At 44.6% G+C, this 20512-nt stretch overlaps 2 protein-coding genes across 2 annotated transcripts in view; one reads left to right on the forward strand and one right to left on the reverse strand.

Annotated features, from left to right (window-relative positions):
• Positions 1-519: 519 nt before the first annotated feature.
• On the reverse strand, positions 520-7309 carry EBNA1BP2 (EBNA1 binding protein 2). The gene is made up of 9 exons (XM_059920353.1): positions 7089-7309; positions 6922-7005; positions 6549-6718; positions 5821-5944; positions 4635-4724; positions 2926-3001; positions 2598-2691; positions 854-1016; positions 520-706 (listed from the first exon to the last, which is right to left on the reverse strand). Exons 1-9 carry the CDS (start codon positions 7152-7154, stop codon positions 656-658), a joined length of 918 nt encoding a protein of 305 aa, XP_059776336.1. The 5' UTR covers positions 7155-7309; the 3' UTR covers positions 520-655.
• A 428-nt stretch (positions 7310-7737) lies between these two features.
• The window catches only part of CFAP57 (cilia and flagella associated protein 57), a 74926-nt gene continuing 62151 nt past the window's right edge, over positions 7738-20512 (forward strand). Inside the window, exons 1-4 of the mRNA XM_059920367.1 lie at positions 7738-7894; positions 15509-15825; positions 17223-17509; positions 19465-19672. Coding sequence (XP_059776350.1) covers positions 7738-7894; positions 15509-15825; positions 17223-17509; positions 19465-19672 — 969 coding nt within the window. The remainder of the gene's footprint in view (positions 7895-15508; positions 15826-17222; positions 17510-19464; positions 19673-20512) is intronic.

Here is a 20512-nt window from a genome sequence, read left to right on the forward strand (position 1 = left end):
AATAGAGAGAGGAGGGCAGGGAAGCTGTCTTCCCTTCCCACCTTTCAAGACACAGGAAAGCCCAACACGTAACATGGCCCACTCACCACATCCAACCTCTGCACAGCTCCCAGTCAGCAATGGAGAAGCTTCAAATATGCACCACCATGGCTCAACAGACATTAGGGAGAGCCACCCCACCCAGCAAAATAATCCTACACAGGTATACACTCTCATACGGCAGGCAGTGTCCTAAGCATTTTACACATATTAACTCAACGCTGACAAGAACCCTCTTAGGTAGATACTATTATCATGTCTACATGGAGATGACAAAGCACAGAAAAATTAACTTGCCCAAGGTCAAGCAGCAAGTATGCAGCAGAGCCAGGTGTCAAACCGAGCAGTCTGGCCCCAGAATCCATGCTTTTAACTTCCACAGGGCTCATTTATTTATTACCAATAAATGGCAGTATTATTTAATATGTAAAAAGTAACTTCTAAATCTTTTAGTCCTGAGTTTTTAACCAAGAATATATATTTCTCTGAAAATTTTTCTTTAGTTTATTGAAAGAATTTTTACAAAAGGAAACCAACAGAAGGGATCCAACTGCACTGTGAAATCCCAAGTCTCCATCCCTTTTTCTTGGTCTTTGTTTACAAAGATGCTGCTTATTTAGCGTGTTCTGCTCTTCATTTTCTCTCTTGTCCGTTTTCCGGGTCTCTTCTGCAGAAAAGGAAGCACCACATGTATTCACACGGCAGTTGGCCTTCTGCCCCAGGGTCAGGATACAGGGAAAGTAAGGCAACGGGGAGGGGCGGGGTGGGAGAGGAAGCTGCTCTGGCCCCTCACCTGCGCCCCCGGCTCACTTACATTTGATCCTTTCTTTCCAGGCCTCTTGAGGCCCTTGCCATGAGCTGTCTTGGCCCGGAAGCTGGATACATCATCATAGCTCTCACGAGTGTTCCACTTGGAGCCTTTCTTCTTCCCACCATAACCAAACTTCTGGTTTTTATAGCGTCGCTTGGCACTGGGCCTGGAAAAAAGCGGTCTTACACGTTACCCTCAGCACTGCAAATCCTGATGAATGTAATGACCCAACAATACCCTCAGTTTCCTATCTGTACAGGTACTACTGTACCTAGAATCTCATCCTTGGCCCTACATTTCTACTCTACAAACTCCCCAGGCAAGCTCATCTATTTACAGTCTTAACCACCAAAGCAGGAAAACAGAGCAAGAATCAGGAAAAGACCCAGATATATCATGTGGCTTACCACTTATCTTCAGAAACCTTTCTATTTAAACTAAATCTTGCTAAATCATCCTCAGTTGTTTCAATTCCTCTCAAGGATATTAAATGCAGTTAACATTCAGGTGTAATACATTTTAAAACTGGTCATCCCACAGGAATCTCAATTCACCATATCCAAAGTCACAGGTCACCTCCGTTCTAGACTGGTTTCAGCTCCTGTATCTATGTCCTAACTTGAGGCTGGTGGTCCTACCATCTACTCAGGCACCCACACTAAGAACCTGGAGTGGGCCTTGATTCTTCCTTCTTTCGTTCTCTACACCCAGCTCAGTTACTGAGACCTGCTAATTTAACCTCTTGAATATTTCTTCAACCCATTTTCTCTTCTCTACCCCCGTTAACACTTCTAGGTCATTATCCTTGTTCTCTGGACTTCTGTAACAGTCCCCGCCTCCCTCACTTACACAAGCAACACTGAAATATTTAAAACATGAACATGACCTGCTCGCTATTTTGAATAAAGCCCATCAGCGGCTCCCCACTGACTGCTGGATACAGCCCAGGCTCCTCACAAGGCCAACAAACACTGCCCTGTACTCAGCCCAGGTCCCCCCAGCTACACCACGCCACTCCTTGCCCACACTGTATCCCTGTGATACCAAATGCTGGCTGCTGTCATCTCTATGCTTTTGCTCATTAGTGCTCTTCTTTCTTCCCGAAACCCCGTGTCTCTCCTGTTCTCCTGGTTAATTCCTTCCTACTCATGCTTCAGACTAAGCTCAGGTAGACCCTCCTCCAGGAAGTCATCACCTGACCCTGACCTCTGGACCATGTCACATATTTCTAAAATGTGCTTCCATGTGCTTCCAGACTACTCTATCTAATGCCTCTATCATAGCATGTACTATATTATACAGAAATGACCATTTCCCCCAGGACGGGTGTCCAGAAATGCATAAAGGTAAACGAAAAGAACCAATAATAATATCCAACATTATCCCCTTCAAATCTTCCTAATATTAACAGGCACTTACAATTTTCTCATTTTCATAGATAAGGAAATTAACATTTAGAAAGGTGCCATAACCTGCTCAAAGCTACCCTCCAAATGAGTGGCGGAGTCCAGATGGGAACCTTAGGTCTGCACACTTAACCATCACACATGAGGAATCAACTTCTACCGAGCGTTCGCTCAAAATGTGCCAAATCCTGAAATCGCCTCATTTTAGACTTCAAAGACTGATGTGGCTGAACGGGCCCATCACACGGCCTGTAGCTGTGGCCACACTCTCTGCACTGAGGTCACACCATGAACTGTGGCCCTGCGTGCACCACCACCAAGACAGAACCCAGCACCCATACCCCTTCTTCATCTGCTGGCCTTTGGCTCCTCCTTTCGTGCTCCGTGCGACAGGCTTCTGATCTCCCTCAAGGAAGTCCAGTTTATCAGAGAAGCCTGGGAGTGAAGAAGTACTTTGATCAGCGCCATCGTATTTTAAGAAAAGATTAAGCTTCAAAAGAAGGATGTTACTTATGGAACTGGTATTAAGAGGCCCATCTTGCTCCCCACACCATTCCCAAACCTTAGGTCCAATAGTTCCAAATCAATCAAGCCTCTAGAGCACTATGTGTTTGTTAGAATTAGCAGGTACCCCTGCTCCCCTGCAGCCTTAGGAGAGAATATACTCACCTTTCTGATATTTCTTAATGGCACTCATCATGTGTGCTTTCTCCCGCTGCCGCTTCTGAAGAACTTCTGTTTGCACCTGGACGTGGACACAGGACTGTTAAACCCATTCCAAGCCGGCACTGCAAGTGTCTACATTCTCTCAGTAACCACGCTGTGACATTACCACCACCGCTGAACACTGACCATGTGCCACAACTACACTAAGGCTCTAAGGATATTCTCCATTTCTCGTCTCAACCACCCAAGGAAGTAGAAATTCTTATGACCCCGAAACTGAAGCACAGAGAGGTTACACAACTTGACTGAGTCACACATGAGAAAGTGCGGAGCTGAGATTCACACGCAGGCAGTCTGCACCCTTACCCCATGACACAACCTGCCTACAAAACTGCACAAATCATGTTTATGTCTACATCCAATTCTCCCACTAATTATATTTGGGCAGATTAAATATCTAACCTACTGTTGCTAGGCATGAAAGTACCAACAGAGAAAACAATCTCCCCGAAAAACAAAGAAAAAAAGCTTTAAGGGCAAAAAGAGATGATTAAACTCTAAGGCAGCACTCCTCCATCTCAACACCATGACAGCTTGGGCAGGATCACTCTGTGTGTGGGAGCACGGCCTGTCCTGGGCACCGCAGGGTGTTCAGCAGCCTCCCTGCCCTCTACCCACTAGCTGCCAACAGGACGCTCCCCACCAGCACGTGACGACCAAAAATGTCTCCAGCACTGCCAAATGTTCCCTGGTAAGCAAAACTGTCCCCCACTGAGAAACACAGCCCTGAGGTTTCCTCATATTAGAAACAAGGGGCTAATGGGCCCGACTAAGTTATTCTTTCCTTTGATAATCTAGGTTATGTTAAGCCAATTGCCCAAGTCTTTGAGTTGATCTCAACCACCAACCACATCCATCCAATAGATCCACAGCTGCCCTGGTGCAGAGCCCAGGATGCTAATCTGCTCATACCCTGCTGAGGATCCGTCAGTGAAATAACTGCAACTGTGCACCCACATCACAAGTGTTTATGTCCAAAATGTTAACAAAGTCTTAACACCCATGCTGACTCTCTTCACGGTCATTTTCTTCCCACAACCCTAAGTTTAGTTCCTGTCATCTTCCTTTTTAGGTAACCATGAAATAAATAAGGAAATCAAGAAAAGTTTCATGGTATGCCTTCTGGTTTTACATTAGAACTCAGTCACAGTTCAAACATACTGGTGCCGTTTTTTCTGATTGGATAACAATCAATAATATGATTGATTCCTTCAAGGACTTTACAATCATCTAGGCCAGTGATTCTCAAACCAGGATGTGTATTGGAAACATCTGAGAAGCTTTAGGGGCAAGGGATGAAAACATACAGATTCCCAGAGTTCCCGAAGCCCAGAAATCTGTTTTGAAGTTTCCCCAGTTGACTGTGCTGTGAGGTCACGTTTGGAAACCATTGATCTGGACCCAATTCTCTGCTGTACAGGTGTGCAAACTGCAGCTCAGAGAGGCGCATGACTTGCCGGTAGTGACCACATTACCTCTGGCTACACACAGGTGTCCAGGAAGGACTGTGCTCGTGGACACTAGCACCGTCGCCACTGTGAAACAGTAAACACACGATGGAACACACACGGGGCACGGAACCAACTCAGACCAAGCAATCTACTGACAAACACACTTGGCACCATCCCATCCCCGCTCATTTTCCTTCCCACCTTCTTTCCGTATTTCCTAAGTGCTCGAAGCTGCTTAGCCTTTTCCGACTTCTCCATGGCGGCCTGTTTAGCCTGCAGCTTCTGTCGAATCTAAAACACAAAATATTATCAGCTTATGTTATTTGAAAATGGGATGACTGCTGCTTACTTAGGGTGCACTGCAGCAGGGAGCAGTTATTCCCAGCTCTGCAAACTACGGGGCTCCAAGGAACCTTGTGAATCATCTACTTCAAGCCCTGTGTTTTACACACAAGGACAATAAGGCCCAAAGGCTGACCACTTTGTCCAAGACACCAAAAGTCTCAGCCTTGGAGCCAGAACATCAAAGCGACCTCCCTCCTCCCAGTGTGTTGTTTGATCCATTACGCAAAATGGCGTTGTACCAGGAGAGAAGACTAACTTCTCTCCATCCCTACTGTCGGCAGACTGTGGTTAAACCAGTCTGCAGCTTCAGCCCCCTTCTCCAATACACCACATACACAATAAAAGCTCAGACAGATATCAGGTACCTAGCAGCTTGCATTAAACATACACATTTCAGTTAAAGGATGAACAGTTGTCAGTTTGAATGTGCAGAGATGGGTCTGGGCTGGTCTCTAGATTAGCTTCCCTGAGTACCACTGAGACAAGAAAATCCAGCTTGAGACCCAAGGGAACTACTTAGGTATATCTTGGATTAGATGTTGGTAATTCTCTGCCTCCCAAAGTTGAATGAGGACCAAGTTCTACCTAACTCTAAATTATATCAAATCTGAGCCATATATTAATCCTTCATTTTACAGAAGAGGAAAACCGAGGCCCAGAGAAAGGTAACTGTCTACAAGTTATAGTGCTGCCCCCAGGCATTGGCAGAAAAGAACTATTGTCTTTTCCACACATCATGCCATGACCAAGCCAGTTAGGAAATGCATAAATGCCATCTTTACTTCAGGGACCAAACTTCTTACAGTACTTTCCTCCCCTTAACTGTTTAAATTAGGAAAAGGTCATCCCTACATTTATCCAACTGGTGGTGATTGGCATGAATCTGATGTAGATAACTGAGATAATAATTGTCCACTGACAACCCATTCCCTATCAGTGGGCTTATGCCTATGTTTGTTTAAATGTTAAAGGAGACAAGCCAGCTGAATACACTTAAGTACAACGCCTCAGCTATCCGGAGAAAACCATTTCTGTTTCTCACCTTCTGCATCTGCTGATCAGACTTGGCCATCTCTGCAAAATAATCCGTGGGCCGCTTGGTAGGGACTTTGAGCTGACGCAGGCGGGGCAATACTGCAAGCACTGCTGCCTGGGCCTGAGAGTAGCTGAGGATGTAGGACAAAAGTGTAAAATAAGCTAAGGGAGAGAGGCCTTACATCCTTTTCACTGCCTCTCATGAGGCATCCAAGGTCAGAAGGACTCTCAACATCTGACCTCCACCAGCAAGAACACACACACAAACAAAAACAGTAATAAAACCTCATTAACTTAATGGGAGAAATTGAGATGTACACTCTTTTTAAAAGGAGTGGAGAGTATTGCTAAAAATAAATTAGTAGTTTAAGAGAATGGCCACTTTAGAAGTGCCCATTAACTTACAAACAAATGCCAATTACACATTCTTATTTGGTCACTAAGAAAAGCCCATATGAGGACCTTCCATAAGCAAAGTTTTGTTCTAATAATTAACTGCACACACACACACACACAAACTTTAAAACTGAGTATTTGAAAATAAACTGGACTTTAAATTGTGATTGCTGGACAAAGGGGCTCTTCTCTCAACCAGGGAGAATCTCCTAGCTCTTCAGTCCAAAGAAGCCTTCCTCCCTACACCCCGGCTTACGACACCTCTGAGTACAGGCCCGCGGCTTCCCCCTCTCCAGCACAGGAACCCACAACCTCTGCCACATCTGAAAACATACATACAAGTTCATCTCACGCTGAAAGTCATCTTCTGGATCAACAGCTTTCTGATCCTTGTTCTGAGATGTTGCCTGAGGTCCATGGATTCCCGGTACCGGACCCAGGGTCACATCAAGCCTTTCAACCCATTCCAGATCCCGCTTGAATTCAGCCAAACACTGCTTCAGGCCATTCTAGGAAATTCAGACACTAAGCTCACAAGACAGTAATAGGCCAGTGGACGAAGAGCTAACCCCCAAGACCCCGACAGGTAGTTGAACCTCTTGGCAATACGCAGGTTGTGTCTTTCCTGGGACTAGAACGCAGCCTCCCGAGCACAACGGTGCGTCGCGCGCATCCCAAGTCTAGCACCCTCCAACCGGGCGCCCGAGCTCACCACGTCGTTCACGGCCTTCTTCGGCCCCTCTAGCACCACGTTGAGGCCTGGCTTCAGAAGCCCTCGGGAAAACGCCTCCTGCAACTACAGGGCACGATCGGCGGTCAGTACCGGGGAGTGAGGACCCGTCTCCCGCGCGCAGCCCCACGAGCTCGGATGACACCTACCTCTTTGTCTGTGACAAGGGAGTCGTCAGAATCCGAGTCCGAACCTGAGAGCGGGGGAGTGTCCATCTCGCAACACGCACGTCCACACCCGCCGGAGGAAGCGAAGGAGCCCGAGGCCCCCGCGCCTGGAAAAGGGCTCCCCTCGTCGCCGCCGCCGCCCGCTTTCAGCCCCCTGCCCTCCCGCCCGCGGCTCCACGTGGACTCGAACCGCACCAGCTCCCGACAGAGCCCAGATGCAGCTGAACTTTCTGATCGGAGTTCCGCTTCCGGTTGCTGACACACTTCCGGTTTCCCGTTGCTATAGGAACCGCTCCGGCGTCTGTGAGTGCCGCGTTGCTTGGGATTCGTAGGTGTAGTACCCTGGATACACGCGTGCTCTGGTGATCCAGAGAGCAGAAGCGACAGGTGGGAAGGGTCCCTCGGGGTCATCCGGAGGAGCAGGAAGCCACGAAGGCCAAAGGAAAGAGGAGACGCAGGAGCGGGGTCGGGGGCGCGAGAGAAGGTTGCTGCGGGGAGGGGGCGGAGGAGGAGTCCAGGGGAGGATCTAGGGGCGTGTCACGGGGGCGGGGACGGTAGTGTGGGCGGGGTGACGCGCTTCTCCACTCTCACCAGCTGCGCTGCATCTTTAGCGAAACTCCTTACTGGGACCATGTCCACTGTGGTAGCTCAGTCGCTGCATGTTTTTGGTCTTCGATCCCACGTGTCCAACAATGTGTTCTTCTTCGATGAACAGATCATTATATTTCCTTCAGGAAATCACTGTGTGAAGTACAATGTGGATCAGAAGTGGCAAAAATTCATTCCAGGTAAATCTCTTTCCAATCTGACACATACATAACCGTGTATGCCAAATATAACCCCATAATACCGACACGACGATTGAAAGGAAACTTTTTTGGCCAACTTGAATATATATATAGTTTTATAAATGTAGAAGAAATACATGTCTTGCCTTATTTAATGTATAGATTAATGAATCACACATACATAGTTAAAATCACATGTAAAATCATGTTAATTTAAAAGTACTTTTTTTCACTGTGATTTAATGAAAAAAATTCTTTTAAAGAGTTTCATGCATCTTCAATATCATTGTCTTTGTCGTCACCAGGGCCACTTTTTGAGTTTTCTAACAGTTTTCCAGAGTACACCACTTTCATGACAACACCTTTTGAACCCATGTATGGTGAAGACACTGGAGATTTCAGCCCAAGTCACACATAACCGTTTGTATACTGTAACATTTGGTTTTGTTCGCATTGGTGCTGCTAATAATATACATGATTTCCACAGCTTAACCACCTACTCTCTTTTTCCACTCTTTTTTGCACTCAACTTGTTTTATTGTGACTTGCATACAAAAGACTGTACACTACATATACGTAATATTTAAAGAACTATAATAAAATGAAGATCTGTGAACCCACCAACAGGAGAGCAAATAGAACATTACCAGTTCCAGTGTTTCTCCCTGACTTCATTCTTCTCACGCATGCAGACTCTCACTCCATTCTGGACTTTGTAATTATTCCCTTATTTCTCTACGTAATTTTACCACATGTCTATCTGTGTGGCCTTATGTAAGATATCCTTTTTGTTTGTGCTCTTCACCAGCTTTATATAAATGTAACCATAGTGTATGTATTCTGTGACTTGCTTCTTTTTTTCAACGACATACTTTTGAGATTCATGCATCTTGATACATATTAACTGAATTCATTTTATTACTCATAGGACTCTAATTCTCAAGTATATTTATCCATTCTAGTGTTGATGGACATTTGGGAATGAACTTTTTTTTGCTATTTCAAATGATGCCACTATAAACATTCTTGCACATGTGTACTCATCCACTTGTGCAGAGATTCTCCAGGGCACACACCAGGACTAAAATTACTGGGTAATGTGGCAGTACCAATTCACACTGCCATTCCTCCACAACCTCACCCCCCTTTGCTATCTTTCTAGTTTCTACTTTCTAATTTTTGCTCATCTGATGCTTGAGAAAGGGTATCTTATTGTGGTTTTAATGTGCATTTATCTAGTACTAATGAGGATGAAAAACTTTTCACACGGTTAAGAGGCTACTCATTCTGTGAAATGTCTTAAGTCTTTTATCCAGGTTCTGTGTTTTTTGGGGGTAATTTTCTTACTGATTTATGGGCACACTTTATATTTTCTGTATGTTAACCCTCTGTCAGATATATATATATAACAAATAATTTCTCCCAGTTTGGAGCTTGTGTTTTCTTCCTCCTTATGGTATCCTGATGGACAGAAATTCTTAGTTTTAATGAAGTCAAACGTGTCAACCTTTTCCTTTTTGTGTCTTGTTAAGGAATCATCCCTTACCCCAAGCTTATTCTGTATTATCTCTTCGGTGCTCTATACATTTGCCTCTCACCTTTTAGGCTCTGGGTTAGGAGGGTGCTGAGTGTGTTAGGGGAATAGCAAGGAAGCCAGTGTGGCTGGAGTGGAGTAAATGGAGGAGGAGTGAGAAGTGAGGCAGAGTAATGGGAGCAACGTCACATGGGCCTTGAGGTCAAGGGCTCCTACTCTGAGTGATGTGAGAAGCCAGCGGGAGGGGGGATTCTGAGCAGAGTGACATGATCTGACTTATGTTTCAACAGGTTCCTTCTGGCTACTGTACAGAGAATAGATTTAAGGAGGGGCAAGGGAGGAAGCAGCTGAGAGACTATTGCTATTAATATAATCCAGGTGAGAGAACATGGTGGCTCGCAGCAGGTGGCAGGCAATAGGGTGGTGAAAAGAGATCAAAGCCTGGCTGTGTTTTGAAGGTGAAGGTGACAGGTTTCCTCATAGACCTGATGTAGGTGGAAGAGAAAAGGAAAAAGCAAGGGTTTTGGCCTGAGCAACCAGAAGGATGGAGTTGCTGCTAACTGAAGCAGGAAAGACTTCAGAATGAGCAGGCTTTGTGGAGCGTATCAGGAGGTTAGTTTTTGACATGGGAAGACTGAGATGCCTGCTAAATATGCAAATGGAATCCTAAGCAAGCCCTTTGATGTCAGGTCCGGGTTCAAGAGAGAGAGAGGTCCAGGCTGGTGATAGAAATTTGAGGGTCATCAGCATGGAGGTGAAATATTAGGTCCTTAGAATGGATTTGATCCCCCAGGGAGTGAATATGTTTATGAAAGAGAAGGTGAAAGATTGGGCTCTGGGGCCCTCCTACATATAGTGCCAGGGAAATGAGGAACAACCTGCAAAAGAGTCTTTGGAGGAGTAGCCAGAAAGATAAGAGGAAATCCATGCAAGAGGTGAACATATTTCAAGGAGGAATCAGTCACTGACTGGGTTAAAACAATGCAAAAGCATTTACAGACTCTGCAGTCAGTCAGCATATATTGGTGGCAGGCGCTGGTGATTGGAAGAATGAATAAGCAAGAAAGCCAGACCAGGAGCTCTCAGTATTGTAGTGGGGACAGGTATGTATTCAAATGAGCGGGACTATGTAAATGAGCAGCACACCTGCTAGGCCAGGTACAGCCCTGGTACAAAAGCGCAGAGGAGGGAGTGAACTGTTGCCCTTTCCGTCCTCTAGACAATCTCATCTACGTGCACACTTTCAACTCCCCACCGTGACTTTTTTAAAAAATTTTTTCTAAAGGCCAAAGGTAAATATTTCTTTTATTGTTTTATACAGTGTTTGTTTGTATACCAACTTTTTGTTAACTGTTCCTTCTTGTTTCTCCATCTTCCTTTCTTTTTTTCTTTTTTTAAATTTTTACTGGGGTATAATTGATTTACAATGTTGTGTTAGTTTCAGGTGTACAGCAAAGTGAATCTGTTATACAAATACATATATCCACTCTTGTTTTGATTCTTTTCCCATATAGGCCATTACAGAGTACTGAGTGGAGTTCCCTGTGCTATACAGTAGGTCCTTATTAGTTATCTATTTTATGTATAGTGGTATGTATGTATAAATCCCAGTCTTCCAAATGATCCCTCCCCCCGCCTTACCCTTCAGTAACCATAAGTTTATTTTCTATATCTGTAACTCTATTTCAGTTTTATAGATAAGTTCATTTGTAGCCTTTTTTTAGATTCCACATATAAGCGATATCATATATTTATCTTTCTCTATCTGGCTTATTTCATTCAGTATGAGAATCTCTAGGTCCATCCATGTTGCAGCAAATGACATTATTTTGTTCTTTTTTTATGGATGAGTAATATTCCATTGTATATATGTGCCACGTCTTCTTTATCCATTCCTCTATCTATGGACATTTAGGTTACTTCCATGTCTTGGCTATTGTGATAGTGTTACAGTGAATATTGAGGTGCATATATCTTTTCCAGTTATGGTTTTCTCCAGATATATGCCCAGGGTGGGATTGCTGGATCATATGGTAACTCTATTTTCAGTTTTTTAAGGAACCTCCATACTGTTCTCCATACTGGCTGTACCAGTTTGCATTCCCACCAACAGTGTAGGAGGGTTCCCTTTTCTCCACACCCTCTCCAGCATTTATTGTTTGCAGATTTTTTTTTAAAATCTTTATTGGGGTATAATTGCTTTACAATGTTGTGTTAGTTTCTGCTGTATAACAAAGTGAATCAGCTATATGTATACATATACCCCCATATCTCCTGCCTCTTGCGTCTCCCTCCCGCCCTCCCTATCCCACCCCTCTAGGTGGTCACAAAGCACCGAGCTGATCTCCCTGTGCTATGCGGCTGCTTCCCACTAGCTATCTATTTCACATTTGGTAGTGTATGTATGTCCATGCCACTCTCTCACTTTGTCCCAGCTTACCCTTCTACCTCCCTGTGTCCTCAAGTCCATTCTCTACGTCTGCGTCTTTATTCTTGTCCTGCTCTTCTTCAGTTCTTCAGAACCTTTTTTTTTTTTTTTTAGATTCCATATATATGTGTTAGCATACGGTATTTGTTTTTCTCTTTCTGACTTACTTCACTCTGTATGACAGACTCTAGGTCCATCCACCTCACTACAAATAACTCAATTTCATTTCTTTTTATGGCTGAGTAATATTCCATTGTATATATGCACCACATCTTCTTTATCCATTCATCTGTCGATGGACACTTAGGTGACTTCCATGTCCTGGCTACTGTAAATAAAGCTGCAATGAACACTGTGGTAGTTGACTCTTTTTGAATTATGGTTTTCTCAGGGTATATGCCCAGTAATGGGATTGCTGGGTCATATGGTAGTTCTATTTTTAGTTTTTTAAGGAACCTCCATACTGTTCTCCATAGTGGCTGTATCAATTTACATTCCCACCAACAGTGCAAGAGGGTTCCCTTTTCTCCACACCCTCTCCAGCATTTATTGTTTGCAGATTTTTTGATGATGGCCGTTCTGACTGGTGTGAGGTGATACCTCATTGTAGTTTTGATTTGCATTTCTCTAATAATTAGTGATGTTGAGCAGCTTTTCATGTGCCTCTTGGCCATCTGTATGTCTTTGGAGAAATGTCCATTTAGAACTTCTGCCCATTTTTTGATTGGGTTGTTTGTTTTTTTGATATTGAGCTGAATGAGCTGTTTATATATTTTGGAGATTAATCCCTTGTTGGTTGTTTCATTTGCAAATATTTTCTCCCATTCTGAGGGTTGTCTTTTGGTCTTGTTTATGGTTTCCTTTGCTGTGCAAAAGCTTTTAGGTTTAGTTAGGTCCCATTTGTTTATTTTTGTTTTTATTTTCATTATTCTAGGAGGTGGATTGAAAAAGATTTTGTTGCAATTTATGTCAGAAGTGTTCTCCCTATGTTTTCCTCTAAAAGTTTTTTAGTATCCAGCCTTACATTTAGGTCTTTAGTCCATTTTGAGTTTATTTTTGTGTATGGTGTTAGGGTGTGTTCTAATTTCATTCTTTTACATGTAACTGTCCAGTTTTCCCAGCACCACTTATTGAAGAGCCCGTCTTTTCTCCACTGTATATTCTTGCCTCCTTTGTCATAGATTAGGTGACCACAGGTGCATGGGTTTATCTCTGGACTTTCTATCCTGTTCCATTGATCTATATTTCTGTTTTTGTGCCAGTACCATACTGTTTTGGTGACTGTAGCTTTGTAGTATAGTCTGAAGTCAGGGAGCCTGATTCCTCCAGCTCCGTTTTTCTTTCTCAAGATTGCTTTGGCTATTTGTGGTCTTTTGTGTCTCCATACAAATTGTAAAAATTTTTTGTTCTAATTCTGTGAAAAATGCCATTGGTAATTTGATAGGGATTGCATTGAATCTGTAGATTCCTTTGGGTAGTATAGTCATTTTCACAATATTGATTCTTTCAATCCAAGAACATAGTATGTCTCTCCATCTGTTTGTGTCATCTTTTATTTCTTTCATCAATATCTTATAGCCCCTTGACTTTTGTCTCAAATCTGTATTTCAGTCCAAACATCTCCCTCAGCTTTCATCATATCCAGCTGCCTGCTAGACCTCTTTACCTGAACGTTCTACAGTATGTACCTCACACACAATATATCCAGAATGGAATTTATCCTTTCCTTTTTTCTCCCTCTTTCCTTAAGAGCCTACTTTGCCAGCTATCCAAACACATGATAAGGATATGATTACAAAAATAAGCTAGTCCTCGTATAAATATCCCAGAACCCAGTAATACACACATAAATGAATACAATGGATAAATGAATTTAATACAACATAAAGGTAGCATTAGTAATTAGTGCTGGGATAACCAGTTAGGTATTGATATTTGGGAAAGGGGAATCATCATGAACCTGAGATGGATTAAAGACTTCAGTGCAAAAAAAAAAAAAATGAAATCATAAAAAACTGGAAGCAAATAAGCATGATTAAATCAGAAATATTTGCATGGACTATTTTCAGTGAAAAACAGTGGACGTGACCTTCACCATGGCCCCTAGCTCCTTTAGCCTGTGTTCCATCCCAGTTGTCACCACCACTCCCATCACCGAACCAGAAACCTAAATGTCATTCATTGCTCCTCTCTCTCCATCAGCCCCTCACCCCACCTTCACTGAGTCTTCCTGGTTTTACCCCTTAGCATTTCTCTAACCTCCTGTTCCCATCACCCCTACTGCCTTCCTGTTGCTCATTGCTGCCATGTGTCCCGGTTTTTGAAATAACCTGCTGAAGTTTCCTTCCCTCCAGGATTGTCTTCCATAAAGTTGCCAGAGGGGTCTTTCTACAGCACACATCGGACCTTCCTAAAATTTCCCAGGGCCTTCCCATTGGCCTCCCTGGTAAAGTCCAAACTCTCATGCAAGGCTCTCAGTGACCCAAACCCTGGGTTCTTCTCAGAGGTGCAGGTACTCCCTGCAGCCCTTCCAGAGAAGCCCACGGGCTGGTCCAACTTGCTGCGGCTTGTGTGACGCAGCAGCATGGAGTCCATCGTGTCACTTTCTAACACAGCTTCCCCTGCCTCTCTCACCCGCCCCGCCCGGGGCTTGTATCAGGCCAAATTACTGTGATGCACAGCCTGGGGCCCGTGATGCTTTTAGGGACCCAAGAAAAATTTTAATTTTAATTTATTTTAAAATCAGGAACAAATGAATATAATACTAGTGAATCCAGCATGGATTATATTCTTCTTTAAAGCAATGAGTCATAAAGTATAATTTTTACCATATTTTAATGGAGGAAGGGGCCCATGAAAGCAGAAGTGCCTAGGGCCCATGAAAATTATAAAGCAGACCTGATTACATTACCCAAATAAAGCATTTGCAGTTTAATCTTTACATCAGGCTCTGCTCTCTAGAGGCCCATGGCCTTCATTCTCACACTTGTTACCTCATGGACAAGAAGAGTGCTCGACCACCAGATATCGCCTCTTTATTCTTGAAAAATGGAGAGAAACCTCCTGGTTTTGAAGGAAGCACGGGCTTTACCATAAAGCCCATTCAGCAGACCTCTGCATCTGTCTCTCAGCCAGAATGTCACATAGATCACTTAACTGCAGGGGAGGCTGAGGAATCCAGTGGTTAACATCCCAGCCTGGAAAGTGGAGGAAGAGTATTGAGTGCTGACTGCTCAGGGCATAAAGGCCTCTGATCTGACCCTACTGCATGCTCCAGACCCATCTTTGGTCACCCCTGGCTCACAGGGGATGCTCAGCCATCTCCCACCATGTGCAGTTCCCCCTCCGTCTATACCCTTTCTCACATCCACACCTTTGCCCTCCCTGACGTGCCCCACCCCCCCACCACACTTCATCTTCCTTCAGGAATCCTTCCCTGACTTCTCCCACCACGGCCTCAGTGAGGTGCCCATCCTAGTTATTTTCATAATAGCCCAGACACAGTTGCCCCGAGGGACACAGGGATTGACAATTAACCTGTGTCTGCACTTTTCTCCTGTTGCCTCGGCAGTGCCCACCACGGTGCCTGGTTCATGCTGAATCTTGGTGAATGCATGATCTCCCCTCACCAGCTCCTCTCCTTTGTTTGCAGGCTCAGACAAGAGTCAGGGCATGTTGGCCTTGTCCATCAGTCCCAATCGGCGATACCTCGCTATCTCCGAGACTGTGCAAGAAAAACCCGTCATCACCATTTATGAGCTGTCAGCCGTCCCTTGCCGAAAGCGCAAAGTCCTTAATAATTTTGACTTCCCAGTTCAGAAGTTCATTTGCATGGCTTTTTCTCCAGACTCCAAATACCTCTTGACCCAGACGTCACCTCCAGAGTCAAACCTTGTCTATTGGCTGTGGGAAAAACAGAAAGTAATGGCCATTGTTAGAACTGATACTCAGAACAATGCTGTCTACCAGGTACCACCCAGCATGACAAGTATGGTGCAAATTATTAAAAAATAGTACAAGCTGTCCCTCACTGAATGCTTTCTTTGTGTCAGGAATAGTGCTAATTTCTTAAAATGCATTTTAAAGTTTGCCTCACAACACCATATAAGGTATGCATAATTACTGTCTCTGTTTTAAAGATGAAGTAACTGAGGCTCCAAGAACTTAGCAGGGCCAGGACTCCCTGACTCCCTGGGCTGTGTTCTTCACTTTGGCCCAGAACTGCTTTCTGGTCCCAGGTCAAGCCCAGAGGCGGGTTGATCAAATTTACTGTCTCTCCCTGGTCCTGGCCTCTTCCGGGCAGCATTGCGGGGCAGTGGGAAGACTTCAGGAAGGTGGTGTGAAGTGGTAGGTCTTTAGGAAGCTGTCCATGAAATCGCACTTACGTGGGGAGCAGAAGTTTCTATCGTGGTTTGAGGGCAGAATGAAGAGGATGTGTCGGGGGGCTGGTCGGGGCCCAAGGAGGCTTTTTTTGGAGCAGTCAACCTGGTCTAGGATCTAGTGCTCAGTTTTCCAAGTCCAAGCACTCAGTTCTGTTCACGTTCAGAGATATTGGCTAGTCAGCATCTCGGGCACAGACTCCGTTATTCTCACAGAGTCTGGCTTGTGAACCAGCATGTCACAAGCAGAACACACAGCATTTATCCAGTGTATTTCCTCCCTGGTAACAGAAGAGTCCTTGGGAGATGAAATTGAAATTAGTAGTCAGAAGGTTGCTTGGTGATCACGGAATCAGAGCAAAGGCAGGTAGAGCCCAAAGATTATTTCACCCAGGTCACAGTAAGGCATGATATGGCATCCTATTCAGAGCAGGGAGCACCTCCTCTCAAATAGATCCAGGAAACATTCATTGGATGCCCGCTCTGAACCCGGCACTGGGGATACAGAGATGAAAAAGCCACAGCCCCACCAGGTGCTCACCATCCAGTGGAGGTGACAGGTTGGCTGCCCATGACTGCGCATTGGGATGAGGGTAGAGATAAAGGAAGTTTAGTCCCTGACATGTGGTTCCTTCTCCCTGAAGAGGGCACATAAACCTGCCAAACCCTCATTTTATGCTTCCAGCTGAGTCTTCATTCCATTTTGTTGGCACAGAGTTTGGTGACTGTCAAGACCTGCTCATCTTGCTTTTTGGCCTTTGTCAGATGACTTTTGAAGGTTTCCTAGGCTAAAGACTCATGGGCTGTACAAATATAATGGATATAGATCTGTCCTCTTGTCAAGTATGGTCTTAAAATTATATGATTTAGTGATGTTTAAAGGATCCTATGAGCTACCTGGGATAACTCGTAATTAGTAAAATGGGAAATAATGCCATCAAGTTTAGTTTTATATATCTTTTTCTTTAATTCCTTCCCATTTTGCAGGTGAGCTTCAATCCCCAGGATAACACTCAGATTTGTGTCACTGGAAATGGGATGTTTAAGCTTCTCCGTTTTGCTGAGGGAACCCTGAAGCAAACTAATTTTCAGAGGGGAGAACCCCAAAACTATCTCGCCCACACCTGGGTGTCTGATGACAAGATTGTTGTTGGCACTGACACAGGCAGGCTCTTCCTCTTTGAGTCTGGAGATCAACGCTGGGAGACAAGTATCATGGTCAGGGAGCCCACCAGCGAGACGAAAAACCTGGGGGTGATCCAGGAATCCAAGAGGTAATGGCGCCCTCTGGTCAGGAGCTCTTGGAAAAATACACTCATTGTGGTAATAGCATTACACCGAAAACAGCATTCTTTAAAAATCACTCCTATCCCCTCTACCTTAAAAATCAATGCTTTTCATTTTCCCTCTGCCTTTCTAGTGTTCTTCCATATTCAAGCACAAATTTGAAAGTTATGACTGTAACCTAGATACAATTCTTTTTATTTTTATACCTAACCTCATTTTATAAACGTTTTAGTATGACTAGTCTTCAAAACCACAGATTTTCAAAAATATGTTTTCTAATGGCTGCCTGATTTACTGAATCAATTAAATAAATGTCCACCAAACCCTTGCAGTGTGCAAGGCATCTTGCCAGGTGCTGGGGACACAGGTCCATAGGACCTTACAATTCAGTGGGAGGCACCAGACCAACAAGGAAGTGCAAGGAAATGTTGTCAGTCAATCTGACAAAGCATATGGGCTAAAGTGGGGGGTCAGGATAGAGCTGTCAATTTTACCTCTACTGCAACCAATAACAGTCGTATCTCACCCATATTGGAAAGTACCATTGTGTGTTCTAGACACTGCCTTAAGCCCTTTATATATATCCTCATTTGAGTCTTACCTTAAAAAGTATATATTATTATCATGCCCATTTTATAGATGAGGAAACTGAGGCTGAAAGAGGTTAAGTGCCTCACCCAGTATCACAGCACTGTTAAATGACAGGTCAGGATTCAAACCCAGATCTGTCTGACCCCAGAGCCTGAGCCCTCAACCACAATGGCACACTGTAGATGCCTCTTCCTCAGTGACTTTGGGTTCACCCATTTTCACCACCCTCCATGCCAATGACGTCTCCTTTTTTATCGTGATTATGTTGAGAACTTCCTTAAGACCATATGCCCTCCAGTTTTCTGGGTTCACCATCCTTCAGTGGGTCCAGGGCTCCAAGAATAAAGCCTCAGACTCCTGAACACATCCCTGCTGCTCGGACCCTTCTTTACATCTGCAGCATCAGCTCTTGCCTCTGTCTACCGCACATGCTTCGTGCACTCTCCTGCTTCTGGGCTTGGTCTGCCCCAACCCCGACCCCACTCCCCTGGACATAGACACATGCCTGACACAGTCCTCTTTGTCCTTCACATCTCAGCTGGGAGCTCTCAGCCTCTGCTCATCTCAGATAGGTGGTCCTTCTCTGTAACTGTCCTCAGAAAACCCTTGTTAGCTGCTGACTGGATGCTCCCATCCTACTCAGCTGCCCTTAACAGTCCTTATCACGTGCCCCCTAGACCATCAGCTTCTCAGGGCAGGAACTGTGTCAACTTATTTACCATTGTTTCACAGAGCTGTTAACACAGCATAACTCCAGTAAATGTTATATGAATGAATGAATGAATGAATGAATGAAAACATGTGTGAATGAATGAAAGAGAAACAATGGAAGGAAGGGAGGAAGGAGAAGGGAGGCAGGGAGGAAATGGAAACCTGGATTCAAATCTCAGCTCTTGGGACTTCCCTGGTGGTCTAGTGGTTAGGACTCCACGCTTCCACTGCAGGGGGCACAGGTTCTATCCCTGGTCAGGGAACTAAGATCCTACATGCCTTGCAGCATGGCCAAAAACAAAACAAAACAAAACAAAAAAAAACAAGTCTCAGTTCTTCCCCTTATTAATTTTGCGATCTTGGAAACAACCCCTCTGAGCCACTTTTTTCCAAACAACAAAATGAATATGATAATGACAATGAAAACAGTGACCACACAGGTTTCCACATAAATGCATAACCTTCCATCTTCCATGGAGCTCGGGTAGCATTCCCAGCCAAAGGGGAGCATTTGGGCCGTGGGAAAGGGGCTCATGCTGGTTTCTCCCACACCCAAGGACAGCCCTTCTTTCTCATCCCTAGCAGGATTCATCTCCTTGGAATCGTCTCTGTTATCTTCACATGCTGTCTTCTTTTCCAGCCTGATCGAATTTCCGACAATCACCTCCCCAGTCCCTTCCTACGAGCAGGTCGTGATGGCCAGCAGCCACCACCAGCTGTCCCTGCCCCAGGTGTCTGCCATCGCAGCCTATTCCAAGGGATTTGCCTGCTCTGCTGGGCCAGGGAGAGTTCTACTGTTTGAGAAGATGGAAGAGAAGGAGTTTTACCGTGAGAGCAGGGAAATCCGGGTAAGGAGGGGAGGAAGAAGCAATACTGGGGTCCGACTGGCATTTGTTCTCTGGCAGCAGAGCACTGACAGGGCGTCTGATGCGGGGAGAGGGGCTGAGGGCTGAGCCATTTGTCCTGAGGGGAGTTTTAAGATGGGTTGGACAGAATTGGGGTATAGAATTAGGGAGATCCGGATCTGACTCCTGGGAGAGAGCTTTGGCAAATTCTATTTTCTCTTTGAAGTTCAGTGTTCCGATAATGTATATTGATATTTAATGTCAAGAAAACTACCTGGTACACAGCAAGCATTCAGTAGATATTTGGGGAATAAGTGATACACACTGTTGTGGAGAGAGAGCTTATCTTGTTGGGGAAGAACCATGAAGGCTTCAAGATGTTTGAGGATAATCTTTGAGGAAGGGTCGTAGAGGATGGATAACATTTGACAGGAAGAAACAGATCAGGAATTCCAGGTGAAAGGAACAAATTAAGCAAAGGCACCACTGACAGGGAGCAGGTGGTGTGTTTGGGAGACATCTGTTGCCCAGTGGAGGGACCTGAAGTCACTTGAAGGGAAAGAGAGGAGCTAAGGCTGGTGAAAGATGGCAAAGCCAGCTAGTGGAATGTGTATGTAAATGGGCAGGCATCCTGCTTTCAGTGAAGAAGCATTATGCTTCAGAAAAGTAATCTGCCGTTGCTGCATGGTGCAGGCGATTTGGGGGCATTGGATATGAAGTGGTTAAATACACAATGAATGAGTCACACTTGACTCTGAGGTTTACTGGCTGAGTGACTTCACATGAGTTGCTGAATCTAGCAAACCTGTGTCTCTTTGTTAAGGAAATAGCCTATCCCTTGTG

This window comes from Balaenoptera ricei, chromosome 1, assembly GCF_028023285.1.
Source record: "Balaenoptera ricei isolate mBalRic1 chromosome 1, mBalRic1.hap2, whole genome shotgun sequence".
Lineage (NCBI taxonomy): Eukaryota > Metazoa > Chordata > Mammalia > Artiodactyla > Balaenopteridae > Balaenoptera > Balaenoptera ricei.

Excerpts from the sequence above, each read along its gene's own strand:
- EBNA1BP2 (XM_059920353.1), bottom strand. The coding sequence starts at position 7,154 with ATGGACACTCCCCCGCTCTCAGGTTCGGACTCGGATTCTGACGACTCC. Across the intron at positions 2,692-2,925 it reads CATTAAGAAATATCAGAAAG|GCTTCTCTGATAAACTGGAC; the intron begins GTGAGTATATTC and ends CTTCACTCCCAG. Across the intron at positions 1,017-2,597 it reads GGCCAGCAGATGAAGAAGGG|GCCCAGTGCCAAGCGACGCT; the intron begins GTATGGGTGCTG and ends GCTTTTTTCCAG.